The 17,129-nt window shown below is 36.8% G+C and overlaps 1 protein-coding gene across 6 annotated transcripts in view; it reads left to right on the forward strand.

Annotated features, from left to right (window-relative positions):
• Nucleotides 1-17,129, forward strand: part of MARCHF7 (membrane associated ring-CH-type finger 7) — a 38,066-nt gene that overhangs the window by 9,454 nt on the left and 11,483 nt on the right. For all 6 annotated transcript variants that reach the window (XM_007423054.4, XM_015891574.3, XM_007423053.4 and 3 more), the window contains 5 exons: nt 2,828-2,986; nt 6,236-6,410; nt 7,931-8,092; nt 13,086-14,190; nt 14,369-14,538. In XM_007423054.4, the coding sequence (XP_007423116.1) occupies nt 2,828-2,986; nt 6,236-6,410; nt 7,931-8,092; nt 13,086-14,190; nt 14,369-14,538 (1,771 nt within the window). The remainder of the gene's footprint in view (nt 1-2,827; nt 2,987-6,235; nt 6,411-7,930; nt 8,093-13,085; nt 14,191-14,368; nt 14,539-17,129) is intronic.

Here is a 17,129-nt window from a genome sequence, read left to right on the forward strand (position 1 = left end):
CATGATTTGGGTGCTGGCAACCAGCTTGCTATGACAGTTGCAGCGTCCAGCATCCATCGCCATTTGCAACCTTCCCTGCCAGCTTCCCATGAGCAAAGTCAATGGGGGAATCAGCAGGAGGTCACAAGTCGCTCCTGCAAGTCACTCCTGCTTCCACCAATTTTTTACCCATCCACCTGCCCGTGCTCTGTAGCACTTGCCCACGGTGCCTGGCTGCAACACCCACCCACCTGTACTCTGTAGTGCCTGCCTGCAGCTCTTGCCTGCTGACCTGCTTGCCTGGGACTCCTTTCTCTTCCCAAGTTGCAATCGTGTGGTTCTTGCTTAAGGACCCACAGGGTCCTGAGGTTATGATGGCAACCGGGACTGCCAGGATTGCCATCACTAAGCAATGCGGTCACGTGGCTTCGTGCTTTACAACTGCATCGCTTAGCGATGGAAATTCCAGTCCCAATTGCCATTGTAACCTGAGGACTACCTATATTTTCTTAGGATGTACCTTCTGTTTTTTCCAGTGTGTCACTAATTTGGACTTCTTTTTCATGATATTTTTTTAAAAACTGGGAGAATAAAGTCATTAATTGCACCCTTTTTATATGTTAGAACTTTGGTTGTTACATGAGTAGTATAGCTAAAACAGTAGTGAACTAGTGAGTAAAGATTCTGCTAAAAGTACAACTACTTCATAAAATTGCATTTTAAAAAAACTGATCACAAGTATTGGGCAATTGGGATATAGGTGTTGGAAAAGTAGAATTTGTTTTAGTGCGATGTGACAACTTGTTAGCACTGACTGTCTTACCAGAATTCTTGAGGTTTTCCTGGAAGTCTTCTGAAAAGAACAAGCAGAAATATAGATCCATATGTAAGTTATTGAATGTTCCCAGGCAGATTGAAATAGAAAGCAGTATAAAGTCAGTGTGTAAAATCAGTGAACAATAGAATTAAACAACAAATAATAAAACACAATAGCTACAATGCCATAATGGCTTGAAAAAAAATCTAAAGTTATAAAATGTATGGGAAAATAAAAAATAGAGTTGAAATTAATATATCTAATAAGATTATGTATATGAGGAGACCATGTCAAATTCCCATACAATTACAGAACTCCTTAGATGACTTGGGATTGGTCTCTTATCTCAGCCCAACCTACCTCAGAAGATGGCAAGAATAAAAGAAAATAAGACCCTTGTGTTGCCCTGAATGCCTAGAGGAAAGGAGGGATATGTAATATAATAATGCAGATATAAAAAGTAGGTCGTGTTTAGACATGTTCAAAAATGTATATGATGCAACTTAGCTGATTTTAATAACTAATTAAATTAATCTTAAATTGGCCACAAATATCTTAGTCTTCTTGCTCTGGCAGTTCTGCAGTTAGAAATAGCTTCAATTTTCAGTGAACAATGTGAAGTAAGATATACTGAATTTCAATCCAGTCTGCTTTTGGGAAGGGAGCAAAACTTTTTCCCCAGCTCAAAATCTAAGTGAGGCTTGTGCCTTGGAGCAGAGCTACATTAGCCCTCTTCAGAATACTGTCCCTAGATACACTTTTTCTTTTCTTCATTACGAACATGATTACTTATAAATCTGATTTGAAATATTACCTTCTAGAACCGTGGTATTGAATGATTCAGTCTCTACCCAGAAAGGTGTATTGCATCATTTTCAGTTGAGTTCATGGAGGTGCATACCAGCCTTATTTCCTATAATAAAATGAAGATACATTCCCTCACACTTTTTCTCTCTTCTCTTCCTATCTCTGCTCATTGTAATGATAACTCTGTTGCCATTGAAAAAAATTTAATGGGAAAGTACAACTATAGTATCTGTTTGGCATTTAGTTACAGATTTTGTTGCAGATAGTTACTGCTATGTCCTAAGTAAGACCACTTAGACTAGTATTGTTGACACCAACAGTGCTTTTCAGGCAAAATTTTTCTAACATGACTGAAAATGATAGGTGCTGAGCCTGGGAATTCTGCATGTATTCTACTGCTTATCTGTGGCTGTATACACTAACCAGTATACACTAACACTGTATGTTGTTTTATCCCTGGACAAATGATTTGCTGGGACATTACTAATTAATTATAAACTAATAATAAGAAATTGTTTCTGTGTTAGGAATATCTGTACAGTTTGTTTTTTCTTTTCCACTATCTTTCCGTTTAGTTAGTACTTTCTCTTCTCAAAACTAGTTGTGATTTTTGGTGTTAAATGCGCTCTCATAAAAAATAAGTAGGCATGGTTTGGTTCTGGCTAAAAGAAGCATATGAATAATTATTTGTGTGATAAATGTTAACTTGCATTTTTGGAGGTTTAGCAAAATTCAGTGTCTAAAAATAGAAAAACTTCATGTAACTATTTTCAACTTTAGTATTTCTCTGTAAATAACTTTTAAAACAAGGAGTTGGCAAGCACTTACTGCCCTTTTCACCTTTTTTTGGTATAAATAATGGTATAAAATAAAGGTTTGCAGCTATTGTTTTAAAGTTACTTGTGTTGGTTTAAGTGCTGCCAATACAGTGTGAATACTTCCTCAGCAGAATCTCAACATTCCTCTTCAGAGAGAGGAGAATAGTACTGTTTAGATCTGATCCTCCTTAGAAAATAGCTTAATGGAAGCTGAATTTTTAAAAAGTAAAATTTACAGTTACAGCTACATCCACTTAGGATGAGGTAAATGCATTTTAGAAACTGTTGACTCTTCTAGAAACTTTAAATATGATTAATTAAAAGGTGCAGATGTTATAGATTTTGTTTTCTTGCTAGGAATGATGGCCTGAACAGGTGATTAAGTAATAGTAATATTGCTTTGTAGGAATCTAGCAGGTTGCATAGTTCCAATAGAGACTGGGCAATTGAAGAAAGAGAAACATATGAAAATTCATGGAAGCTTCCAGCTTCTTCTCCAACTCATTACTCAGGAACACTTGATTGTCCGTGGTCTGGAAGACTTTTGGGAAGCAGAAACAGATTGGTAAGAGTTGCATAGTTAGTCTGCTGAAGATTCATTTTAAATTAGATATATACATTCTTTCTGGAGGAAAAACAGAAAATTTTGGAATTTGTTGGAATAGAACATTTTGCATATGTTTCTTTAAAATGTTTTCCAAGTTAAACTTAACTACGAACCTAATTTTCGTAAGTTTCAATTAAATTTGTTGTCTACTTTAATATCAGAAGTTACAGTGAGATTTCAGAAAAAACGCTTAATCCTAAAGAGAGGGAGAAATTGTGTTTGAAAAAAGTAAGCATCTATGAGGATCTATGCTTAGCCTTTGTGAACTTTCCAAAATCTAGTGTCATTAACTTTTCCCCTAAATGTCTGTCCTATTGCTTTTGTCTTGTTTAAAAGCTAAACACTATATCTTTCTGCAAATTGGAATTCATACTTAACTATTTATGTGCAGTTGTTTACAGATTCAAAATAAGAAAACTGTGGATAAGACAGGTGCAGAAGTTTGGACACCCCTTTAGTTAGTACTTTGTAACACCTTATTTGGCAGAAATAAGTTTCCAAATGTTTCATGTAGCCAGCTAAGAGTTTTTTCTTGCTTTTGAAATTTTTCCCCAGTGCACCTTATGGAACTTTTTTAGCTCAGAAATATTCTTCAGTATCTTTGCATTTTTGAGATTTCCCCCACAGATTTTCAATAATACTAACATCTCAGGATTGTGAAGGCCATTCTAAAACTGTTATCTTTCTTTTACATAAGTATTTTATGATTGATTTAGAGGTAAGTCTTGCTGAAATACCCAACATCTTTTCAACATCAGTTTCTCCTTGACTGTGGGAAATTATCTTCTAAGATATGTTGATATTTAGTTGAATCTGTTCCAATATTTGTTGTGCCATTGTTGCACGCACATAAACATGCCACTTGATTGTTGGAATGGTATTCTTTTCTTCAAATGTTTCATACTTTTCCCCCAAACTTATTGTGTGTGGCTGGGGCTGAATACTTCAGTTTTTGTTTCATCAGTCCAAATATTTTGTTTCAAAATGTTCATCAGTTCAAATATTTTGTTTCAAAATAACAAGGCTTATCAAGGTTTTCTTTACAGTGTCAGGCAGTAACTTGTGATGAAGTCAGAGAAAGGGTTTTCTTCTGACAATTGTCCCAGAATCATTAAGTAATGCTGTAGTGCAGACCTGTGGACAATTATTCCACTGTCCGCGAATCTTTTCAGCAGGTCATTTGCAGTGATCTGTGAGTTCTGTTTGGCAGATCTGCCAAGTTTGGGGGCAGTTCTAGCAAATACTTTTCTTGGTCCTCCAGATCTTGCCTTGACTTCCAATAGTTCCATGTAACTTCTATTTCTTATTAGTGTTTATAATAGTTGAATATCTATTCTAATATCTAGTAGCAATTTAGAAGGTTTTTTTATAGCTTTTTGTTGCTGGGAAGAGGGCAGACTCGGTGTGTTTCTGGTCCCTTCAATTGAACAATGCAATCTATCAGGACTTAGGAAGCATGCATTCTCTGTTGTGGTGTCTACTCTCTGGAACACTATCTCCCCAGAGATCTGTGTGGCTCCCACCCTAATGATGTTCTGGAAATCTTTAAAAACCTGACTGTTCTCTCAGGCCTTAATGTGTTTATGGAGCCTTGTTGGTTATATTTTCTGTTGTATTGGTTCCCTCTTACTGTTTCTTATTTTCAGTGTAGGCTACCCAGAATTGCTTTGGAGTCAGGTGGTCTCTGAATTTTGTAAATAAAAAAAAAATGTAAATAATAGCTGCTGATAGGAGCCCATTGTTTTTAAAAGTAGACAGAAGAATAATAATGGTTTGGGAGGTTAGAAGGTTCAAAAGATTTTTTGACCTGAAGAATTTTCTTTACTTGGCTAATAGTGTAATAGACCTAACATTACCTTTTTGGGCCTTATTAATACATTTACTGTACAGTAAAAAAAACAACACTGAATCAACTGGAAGGACACACTTATACAGTATCATATTCATTGTTTTCTTATTTTGAATCCGAATCTGTATTTAACTGCATATAAATAGTAAGTATGGTTGGGAAATACCTAACAACTTTTTCAAAAGAAAGTTTGAAGTTTAAAATAGTATTAATGTTATTTAAGACTTGTATTCCTATTCTGTGGTATAGAATTTATTATGAAAAATAAACAGTGCTAAACTATGTAATTTGCTTTACTACTGCTTATAAAAATAAAAAAATCATAGATGGAAAACATTAATGACAAAATATCTTAAATCAATAATTTTTAAGCCCAGAAAAGTAAATGTACCACTAAAAATCCTCTGCTTTATTGGATTAAATTGCTATCACTAGTATTGGTACCTTGATTTAATCCCATAGATTACTTTAATGTGGGGCAGTATATGGGTAAAGAACTTGGTACAGGCTTATCTAGGCTACATTCTTGTGTTGGAATAAACTTCTTTAAAATAGTGGGAATTATTTCTGAATTGGATGTAGACATGACTAGTATTGCACTGTTAGAATTTTGAAGGTTAAGATAGATTTGGCCTGGAATAAAATTGGCAGCCAGTTCAGATTTTAAAAAACCCAGGTATTAACATGTTTTGTATGCAGTTCCAAGTGAGAAATGTGCTATTCAATCCATCCTAATTGAAGTTTCTCATCTGTTTTCAAGGCTGGCCTAATGTGCAACTCAGTTAAATTGAGAGGCTGCTTGAGTGTGGAAGATAAATACTTGTGTTAACATGAAAATAGTGGAAGATTGCTAATAGCTATAAAGAAAAGTACTTGTTTAAATGGGGTTTGCATTAAAGCTGTTTGACCATCTTTTTGAGTAAAAAAAGAGCTTGTGAATATTCATATGAAGCAGCTTAAATGTTGACTTACATTTCAGATAGGTGTTCTAAATGATAAGAAAATGCCATAGTTGGAGTTCAGCCATTGTGTTAATAATGCTGGATTATGTTGACAGACTAGTCCCAGAAAGAACAAATTTTACCTTGTTTCCAGGGCTAAGATACATTTGTATTTTATCTCCAGTTCTGTAATGCAATTTGTTCTCTTTAAAAGGGAATAATGCTTTATTGTAGTGTCTAGTATCTAAAGATTAGCCTATTCTTTTAAAATTACTCTGGTTTATATACCAGTTCCCTTGTTTGTTTTACTCAGGCTTTTTCAGCATAATATTTTTGATTTAATCTTCTGCTTGTTTACTATTACAGAACAGGCTAATTATCAGAAAATTAATAACCTTCTCAAACCCTGATTTGTAGCTTGCATCATCATCATCACTTCCTGCATCATCTTGGTTTGGTGAATCTGAAAGAACTCAGGGAGCATATTCTTCAAGACTGCATAACCAGCAACAAGATATTGATTCAAAAAGACCTAAACTTTCTTATACATCTACCTCTAGTATGAGAAGTAGTGGTTTAAATACAGTTTCAGGTAAGTTGCATATTAAACAGTATAAAATGTGTATGATCTTACTAAATACCAAAGTCTGCTTCTTGCTGATCAAGAAGTAATGCTATTATTAAAAACAGCAGTAATAGTAGCAGAAAAGAGTCTTGTTACACTTTAAAAATGAAGATTTGTCCTGTGGCAACTGGCTAGTCATGCAAGGCTCTTGGACCCTTCAGAGGCCTGAAACAGGAGATGTAGCAATTTTTGCTGATTTTCCCTCTGCCACTTTCTGTGTATTGCTAAAAGATTTTCTAAGCTTCTGGGCCGACTTGGGAGGAGGAACTGCAGGGAATTAGAAAAATCACTTCCTGCTCTGTTCCACTGATGGGGTTAAAAAAAAAACCTTCCTTCCATGAAGGGCCACCACTGCATATTTATTTATTTACAAGGCTTATTAGCCACTCCAAATAGCCACTCCTTTCCCCCAAAGGGAAAATAAGTAGAAGGTATAAAAAACAAGAATACCACACTCAGTGAGCCAAAAATTAAAACACCATTCCTCACCAGAAGGAGTGATAATGGCATTTTGTTCTCTATGGCCTGATAGAACAGCCATGTTTTAATTGATTTTCTAAAAGCTAAGAGGGAAAAGCCCTTTCTGATGTCTAGGATCAAGCTATTCCGGAGGAGGGGGACAGCAACTGAAAAGGCATCTTTTGAAATTTCTGCAAATGGCAGTCTCTGATAGAAGGGCCCTGAAGTGAGCTTGCCTTACCTGTGAGGCAGTCCCACAGATATCCGGGGCCGAAACAGTGGAGAGTTTTAAAGGTGACAACCAGCACCTTGAATTACACCTGGAAACCAAGTGGGACCCAGGGTCACTTTCAAAGGTGTTTACGAAGGTATACCTATCGCTTCTCTAGCCATCACATTCTGGACCAGCTGTAGCTTTCAAATACTCTTTGAGGACAATCCCATATGGAGTTCGTTGCAGTAATCCAATTAAGAGGTGAGTTAGACATGGGTGACTGTGACTAAATCCTCCTATTCCAGGAGGGTCCTAACTGGTGCACAACGTTGAGATGTGCAGATGCCCTCTTGGCCACAGCTACCCCCTGCTCATTAAGTCCAAGAAGATACCTAAGTTACAAGCCAGTTTTGGTGGGGGGGAAGGAGTGTGACAATCCAGAACTAAATGTGGTATTTCTTCAGAATTTGATGACTTATGAACCAAGAACTACTATATCTTTCTAGGATTAAACTTCAACCTCTTCCTCACAATCCATATGCTAGCAGCCTTAGGAGCCTAGACAGCATTTTAACAGCATCACTTGGATGGCTCAGGATCCAAATGTAAAATTGGGTATCATCAGTATAGTGGTGATACCCAACCCTCTGTTGGTAAATGACCTCCTCATACTACACTTGATTATAATCATAATCAGAAGAGAAACTTGTCCAAATAGGATAGTCAGGTTTCAAGAATATGGTAATAAATGTAGAGTTTCTAAAACAAATAACAAGGAAGCTGGAAGAGATCATGGTTTTCACTTGTCTTTTAGATTCCCCATGGAGGTACAGTGATGTGCCCAGATCTTCATCTATGGTACTTGGATCATTAACAACTGAACTTGTGAGAGAGAGAAGAGAGCTAGAAAGGACAGAGCCATCTGTTAGTTTTGTGGATTATAGTCAAAGGAATGGCGATTTCCCTTCTTCATCATGTATGTATTGGAAAGCTGAGAATGTTCAGTTACATGTTATTCCATAAATTTGTATGGAATGTTTTGGTTTATATTGCTCTAGTTGTAATGTTGTCTGACTGTCGATTAGCTGCTTCATGCATAACAACTAGTTGGTTGATAATGCCATTAACTGTGATGGTTGAGTCCTGCCAGCAAACATGTAGTTACATTTTTTTTTCTTTTTGAAAAAGCTGTAGCTCTGCACTTTGCTTTTTGAATAAAACTTATTTTGAAATGTGATATCACTATTTAAAATACTGAGCCTAGAAGTTTTGGCCTAATTTTTAAATACATAATTAAACCTTAACCACATAAAGTAATATTGATTGGTCTTTCCATTATATCAATAAAGAGTCAGTTCAGAAGCTGATTACGAACGCATTGGCAATTCAAGATTGTAAATCTGGGCTTGCAATATCTTTCCAACACCAAAGAGTAATGTGTTTGCTATTTCCTGTGCTCAATAAATTGACAATTTTTTAGATAGTGAGAAGTTCCAAGTTTTAGTATGTAATTCAGAAGTACATTTATATCCTTATACTGTATATAGACAACGCCGTATCAACTTAGGAATTTTAAACCAAAATGAGACAATAATGGGGCAAGTCCATATCATATGAATAAACCCTCACCCATTTTACATTTCCAGCATAGTGAGGTTGACAACTAAATATTTTAAAACATCTTTCGGAATATCCAATAAATATGAGAAAGAATCTTATATGATTTATATTAAATTGTCTCATGTTAAGATAATAAAAAACATACCTAATATTCTGTAAGATCCTTAGCTATTGGTTTGTTAATTGCAAATAATTAATATCTACCTTAGCAATACTTTTTAATTGTTTATAGAAATACTCTAGATCTAGAACACATTCCAGGATTGATGATAATGTGGGAGTCATACATTCTGTTAATGCATCTGGACCAAATAGTGAAATCAGGATATATTTTAATTGAATATACTGCCATTTTCAAATCTTAGGCATTCTGAAGTCCTCTTGCAGTAACTTAAATGTTTTAAATTGCTTGGCAATAAGTAGATTTAAGGCATTAATGCTCCACTTTCCCATGATTTGTCCCCTTACCCCCACCCCAAGAGATTTACTTGTAATTTACAAACTGGGATTATTCCAAAGTGTAAGTTTGTCATGTGAATAAGAGTAAAAGTTATCCCATCTTAGCTTATTCCAATTGTGCCTTTAATGCAGGACCTATAATAGAGTTTGGCTGAAGATGGAACAATGCTGTTGTCTTGCTGTTATGCCAGAGAGATCACATTCTTTCTAAGTGTGCCAACAGTGTTTTTTGACTATCACTTATCTTCCATAGAGAACCTGAACTCAAAATATGTGCTCAGTGATAAAGCAGAGAGTCAGGGAAGTTAACCCCCCCATTATCATATGATAGCTATAATTTAGATAAAGAAAATCTAACAGTTTAGAAATATTACAATATTTTTATGGGAAAACATTCATTGTATTAGCACAGAAATACCTCTAAATATATCAATCTTGAAGTGATATTCATCTTTGCATTTCTTTTTCCCTGTATGCTTAATGGGATTTTAAACTGTTTATATTGATTTTGTCTGAGTTAAAACATTTGAAATATTTACGTCTAATAAAGCAGGATGAGTTCCACAAGATATCTTAATAGATAGAAAGATAATTCCATTTGTAGTAACTCTCACAAATGAAGTAGACCACCATATATTGATCCAATTAATAATAAAAGGAGGAAGTCTATATTTAAGCAAACATGTTTAAGAACTTTCCGTTGTATCATGTCAAAGCCTTTTCCACATCCAGAGAAGTCACCATTGCTGATTCAGTTTTTATGACTATATATTGAGAATGCCAACTAATAGTCTAGTATTATCAGATGCTTGACATAGTTGTATAAAATCACCTTGTGCAGAAAATTTAGTTTTTGAGATTTGTTTAAACAGTATAGATTATAATGATGGCATACAGTGATCATAAACTTTAATTGCAGCTGTTCAAAGCAAGCTATATGTTAAAAGAAAACTAAACAGTAAAAACCTCATGATTTTAATTTTTTAAAAAAAATTCTGTTAGATTTTAAAAATGATGCGGGTCTTGCTCTTGACCTACAGAAAAATAATATTTTATGACTGTATATGCCTATAAATTTGATTTTTAAAAAATGGTCCAGTATATCTTATTTTTTTGGAACATAAAAGAGATTAGATGTCCCTCCAACTTAAAATATTTAAATAGACTAGAAAAAATGGGGCAACTTTTTAAAATAATTGAGGTAGGTCAGGAAGGAGAAAAAGGAAAAAAATGGCTGTGATACATTTTAAAAAACTAAAAAAAAAATCCCACAACAAATAATAAATGCACATGCAGGAAAAGTAAAAAACCAAAACAAAACAGTAAAAAGTCAGAAATAAACAATAGAACAAAAACTAAAAGAATTAAAAAAAAACCCTACAAGGATTCCTAGATGGGATGTACAGTAATTATAACACAGGAACTCTACCTGTGAACCAGGGTCCATTCTAAATAGTAGAACGTTTAGTACCTGGGGCATCGAGGGATTTTTAAAAAATTGGGGGAAAAAAAGATTTAATCTCTTTTTGTACACAGAACAGTTTTAACTTCTGAACCATCTGTGGAAAAAGATCTGGATTTATCATTCCTTCTTTTCATTCAGGAGTTTTACTTGGTATAACAAATATAGAATATGGTCCCATATTGTAGATCTCAAGAATCTCACAACGAGACTTGGATTTTGGGTCAAATAGAAATGAAAACCCACACAATAAGCGGATTCAATTTCAAATTTATACTGTGGCTGCAGAGATAAAATCTGATATTACCATGAAATTTATTATAGGCTGATCTTGCTCAGTAGTGTAAGGAATGTTTTAAAAATATACATGATTCCCTGTATGTAATGTAGCATGTTTTATTGATTTTTTTTGTTCTTTTTTCCTTGCTTGTTTTGTCTCTGGGGTTTCCCCATTTTTCCTCCTCTTTTTTTTGCACATTAAAGCAATTAGAAAAAAAAATACTGAGCCAGTATTTTAAATAGCATCCACTAATCTTAAAACTACTTTCAGCTAATAAAAAACAGCGTAACTTCCAGAAGAAACTTGATCTTTGAGCCAGTTCAAACAGCCAAAAATGTTTCATTCAATGAAACGTGACATTTTAATTGTTCTTCAAAGACGTTACACTGCTTTTAGCTAGCTTTAGTGTAAGATTGAAACACTAACAGTGTACTTATATGATTCATAAAGCATTTACAATATTTTTTTTCCATTTTTATTTAAAGACCAAATAGAATAAAATCTGAATAAAAACGTTGATGAATATACATTGCTCTTCTGCTTCTGTAAACTCTTAGGAAAGCTTAGTAGTTGAAATGAATATGAAATTGTAAAACATGACTTTAGAAGTTAAAATAAAGTAACAGTTGACATGTTTGCAAAGGACATGTGTTCTTGACATTTTCCTAAATACTGGGAGAATGGAGACCAAATGCATCTCCCTGTGGAGTATATTATATTGCCTGGGAGCTACGGAGAAGGGCCTCTCCCATATAGCAGAAAGCTGAGATTTTGGCAGCAGGAGCATCTTCAGAATGGTATCTCCTGCTGATCTAAGGAACTGGGCAGGTTCATAGGAAAAAAGGTGATCTCTCAGATAGACAGGTCCTAAATCATTTAGAGCTTTAAAGGTCAGTACCAATAATTGTGCCTATTTGGGCATTGAGAACCAGTTTTGTCTAGCAGTTAAGGTGCTGGACTAGGGGTGGGAAAGGCTAAGTTGTTCTAGCCCTGCCTTAGGCATGAATGCTGGCTGGGTGATCTTGGGCCAGTCATTCTTTGTCAGGCTTAGGAAGAAGGCAATGGCAAACCACTTCCGAAAAATATTACCAAGAAAACTGCAGGACTTGTCCAGGCAGTTGTCAAGAGTCAAGACTGATTTGAAGACATAAAATGTAAATGTAATTTAGCAAGTGACAGTCAGTACAGATCTTTCAGTACAAGCAATGTCTAATCTCTGTAACTTGCAACAGCTAAATTTGGATATTTTGAAATGCTTCGTTGGTTACTATTGTATTTTCTTTTTGTTAGATTTGCATTTCTGTTTTGCATTGGGGTGGATCCAGAAAGGCTTTGCCAGATTCTTTGGATTTCCCTGTCTTACTGTACCCACTCTTTCATCCTTGGGAGCAGTTTATAGGCAGGCAGGAATCCCTATTACATGAGGGAGATTCTGGGAATAAATGTCATATCTAGTTCATTATTATCCAAATAGGATTATCAGATTTTTTTGGGGGGGGAACTAAAAGTGTACGCAAGGGATAACTGATGCCTCTTGAAAATTAATGCATGTCATCTGTCTTCAAGAATGATTACTAAATATTTGCTGGAAGAATAATTAAGTTACCTTTATATAAATACTGATATAATTGGATATACTTGGCATTTATAGCTGCCAACTGGGCTGATACTACAGTAAGTTTGACAGCTTGATTGTGGAATTGTGAATTGTAACTAAATACAAATTATATATATGTTTGCACTGCCTAAATGGTAAAGTGTTTTGTTATCTAGTCTTGGACTAGCCCTTGGAAGATCTAGATTTAAATCTCCATTTTGTCATAAAAGTCAATTGACCTTGGCCCAATTATTGTCTCTGAGCCTAACTTGCTGACAATTTTACAAGATTGTAAAAATAAAGTGAAAAGTGGGAAGAATATATGGCTTATGTAATCCTGAATTTCTTGGAAGCAACAAATGTAATCATAGTTTTATGCAGATCAAAGGTTGCAATTATGTAACTGTTTACTACATAGTAAATCCCACTAAATTTAATATAACTTTTTTCTTTGTAGGCAGAACTGTGCCTTAAGAAGTATATTTCCTTAATTTGGTTAGATCTGTAACTGGTGTATAATCTTAATGATTTCTTTCTTTTATTCTTCTTAGATTTGCAGGAAAGACCTGCTTCTTCATATGCACAGGGAGCAAGACCAAAGGAAAACTCATTGAGTTCTTTGAGGCTGAACACATCCATGAACCGCCAGTTGCCTTCTGAACGTGAATCATCATTACTCTCTAGAGATCATAGCTGGAATTCAAGATCTAACTATGTCCCAAGAGAAGTAGAGACTTCTGAAAGGAATATACAGCCAGAGTTTGCCCATGGTACCATGAGAAGTGGGACCAGAACCTCAAGCAATTCTGAAGGAGTTTTGCCATCCCAAAGGTCATTAAGTGAACCTCCTGCTGATACTGAAGGAAGACGTACAACAAGGCAATTACTGTCTCGTTTAGCATCTAGTATGTCCTCCACTTTTTTCTCAAGAAGATCTGGCCAAGACTCTTTGAATTCTTCAAGACCATTAGGTTCTGAAGGTGTAAGTATTATAAGAGCTCAAGCTTCTGCCCAGGCTACTTCTTCTAACACACCTACAATTTCTGAAAGTACAGAAGCTCAAACACCTGATGGTTCTCAGGGATTTAGCTTCCTTAGAAGACGCTGGGGTTTGGCAGGTATTTCGCCAAATCCTAGTGCTGATTCAGAAGCTGGAAGTTACAGACATAATTCTGAAAGTAGAAATGCAGGTTCCTGGCTGTCATCTTCTTTGAGGAACAGATGTACACCTTTGTTTTCCAGAAGGAGAAGGGAAGGAAGAGATGAAACTGCAAGAACCTCTACCTCTGAAACATCTGCTAGGTCACTGCATCTTTTTAGGAGAAGAGAATCTGTTGGGGATGCACCTCTTGAAGCACAAAGGGAATCCCTCAGGCCTAGGCCATCAGCACCTGCAGTACCTAGTGGTACTACATCTGTTGCCTCGGAGTCAGATTCAGTGCCTCCTAGAAGAAATTCAGGAATATCAGGAATGTTTCCTGGCTCTCTTTTCCGGTTTGCAGTGCCACCAACTTTGGGAAACAACTTGTCCGACAATGTTATGATAACTGTTGATATTATTCCATCAAGCTGGAATCAGCCTAATGGACAAGATAATGACAAATCTAAAATACCACCTTCAAGAGATCCAGAAAGGCTTCAGAAAATTAAAGAGAGGTAAACTGCTATTTCTATCATTTTAATGAAGTTTTAAATTTAAGTTTTGTTGGGCAATTCCTACACTTATTGCGACATGTAATGTTGTTATTATCTCGGGAATGTTGATGTGTCTGGTTAATGTCATAATATGTAAACAGTTTAATTCAAAATAGTAAATTTTGTCATCTCTGTTCAGTCTTCTTTCAGAAGACTCAGAAGAAGAAGAGGGAGACTTATGTAGGATTTGTCAAATGTCCTCTACATCTGCCACTAATCTCTTAATTGAGCCATGTAAATGCACTGGAAGTCTGCAGTATGTTCACCAGGAATGTATGAAAAAGTGGCTACAATCCAAGATTAACTCAGGTAAGAATTAATTTTTAAGATGGCAATTCAGGAAAAATATACTAATTTGAAAGTTGATCACAAGAAGAGATGGTTAAAGTGTAGTTGGAGAATGAGTGAATCTGGCTGAATACAAGTAAGAGTCCATATTAGGGATTGCATCATGGCAATAAGAACAGCAAAATGTAGTTATTTTTCGCTCTTAACAAGTCTGCACATAACTGCCCAATAGGCCTGTTTAAAGTGACCTGTTCCCTGCCAGAGAGGAATGAGTTGGTGGATTTCCAGTGCCACTATGAGGATTACTCAAGGCATCTAGTGGATAAAGTTGCTTGGATACACTCAGAGATGGACTCTAACTGGGTAGGACGGATGACAGAAGCAAGGTTTTATGTAGTTAAATAGGACAAGTATGAATCTGTAACTTCTGAGGAGATGGACAGGATCCTTGTGCCTGATAACCTGAACACCTCTTTATTAAATCTCTGTCCCTCCTCTTGGTGAATGCTGCCCAGGAGGTAGTTGGATTCATGCTGTAATCTTGGCTTTACTGAGGAGGGAGTGATCACCACTGCCTTGAAGGAGGCAGTGATATGCCTTCTCAAGCTTTCACTGGACCCAACTATACTGGACAATTTTTGTCCAGTCTCCAATCTTCTCTTTTTAGGGAAGATTGTTGAGAAGGTGGTAGGGCTATGACTTCAGAGAGTTAGGTTTCAAGCTCAGACATAGTACAGAGATAGCATTGACTGTACTTGTTGATGACCTCTGGTGGAGCTGGAACAAAAGTAGTGCAAGCATCCTGGTTCTGAACTCTCAGCAGTTTTTGATACCATCGGTGATTATAATTCTTCTGGCCTGTCTGTAGTGATTAGGAGTGGGATGTACAGTTTTGAGTGGTTCTCTTCCTTTCCCCCTGTTTGACAGAAGTAAGTGATCAAGCCCGAGCCCCCTCATGTGTGAGGTACTTCAGGGCTCTACATTCTCATCCCTTCTATTAAACATCTACATGAGGCTGCTGAGTGAGGTCATCCATTGGTTTGGTATTATCAATATGTGGATAATTCCCAGTTATACATCTGGACCCCAAACTGATCAAGTGATGTTTTCAAAGTCTCATCTGAGTGTCTGGAGGTTGTGAGGGACTGGATGGGGAAAAACAAGCTTAAAGAACCTTGACAAGATTGAATGGTGATAGGTTTTTGGACACCGTCCCTCCTCCCCCAGGCTGGGAATGTTTCATTTATAGTCCTGAATGGGATTGCACTTCCCCTCTGGGAGTGGTGTGCAATTTGGAGGTATTTTTGAACTTATAGCTTCTGCTTGAAGAGTTGGTAGCAGTTGTGGCTAAGAAGGCTTTCTCACACAACCAACCAACCAACCAACCAACCAACCAACCAACCAACCAACCAACCAACCAAATAAATAAATAATTTATATGTCACATTTATATAGCTGCCCATCTCACGCAAAGCAACTCTGGGCGGCGTACAACAATTAAATAAAATAACAAGTGCATAAAAACAAGCATTATAAAAAGATAAACATTATTAAAATAAAAACATTATCACAATTTTTTAAAAAATTAGATTTTAAAATATACAAACCCCACAGAGAGAGCAAAATATCAATTACAGTGGACCCATCTAAGAATATCTCCGGTTCCTAAAGACCCCCAGGCCTGATGACACAACCAGGTCTTGAGGGACTTCCTAAACAATAGCAGGGAAGAGGTAAGTGTAACTTCAGGAAGGAGAATGTTCCACAAGGAGGGAGCCACAGCAGAGAAGGCCCACCACCTGGGACCCACCAAATGCATGTACCATAGCATACCTTCTCTGCCGGATCTAATGTGATGGGCTGATGTAATTGGGGAGAGGCAAACCCTCAAATTATCTGGCCCCATGCCATGAAGGGCTTTAAAGATCAAAAACAGCACCTTGAACTGGATCCAGAAGCAAACTGGCAGCCAGTGCAACCTGCTAAGCAGAAGTGTAATATGTGCTCTTCTAGGAGCACATGTAACTGCCTGCATTGCCGCATTCTGAATCAGTTGAAGCTTCCAGATACTCTTCAAGGGCAGCCCCATGTAGTGCACATTACAGTAGTCCAATGTGGAGGTGACTAGGACATGAATGACTGTGAGCAAAGCCTCCCGATCCAGGAAGGGGAACAATGGCGCACAACATGGAGTTGTGCGAAGGCCCTCCTAGCCACAACTGCCATCTCCTCTTCAACCAGGAGTCGCAAGTCTAGGAGGAACCCCCAAATTGCACACTGGGTCTGTCTGGGGCAGTGCCACCCCAACCAGCACCAAAGATGGTATACTTGCAGAACCGGCAGGACTCCAAACCCAAAGCTACTCAAGTCTTGCCAAGGTTCAGTTGAAGCCTGTTGTTCCCCCTCCAGACCCTCACAGCCTCCAGACACCAGGCTAAGGTGTCCATGGCATCATTTACTTTGCCAGGGGCAGAGATGTATAGTTGGGTATCATCACCATATTGGTGATACCTGATCCTGTGGCGACGGATGAGCTCACCCAGCGGTTTCATGTAGATATTAAATAGGAGAGGGGAGAGCACCGAACCCTACAGCACCCTACATAGTAGGGG

This window comes from Python bivittatus, unplaced genomic scaffold, assembly GCF_059951505.1.
Source record: "Python bivittatus isolate LINGU-HERP-01145 unplaced genomic scaffold, Pbiv_v1 ctg000480_np1212, whole genome shotgun sequence".
NCBI classification, from domain to species: domain Eukaryota; kingdom Metazoa; phylum Chordata; class Lepidosauria; order Squamata; family Pythonidae; genus Python; species Python bivittatus.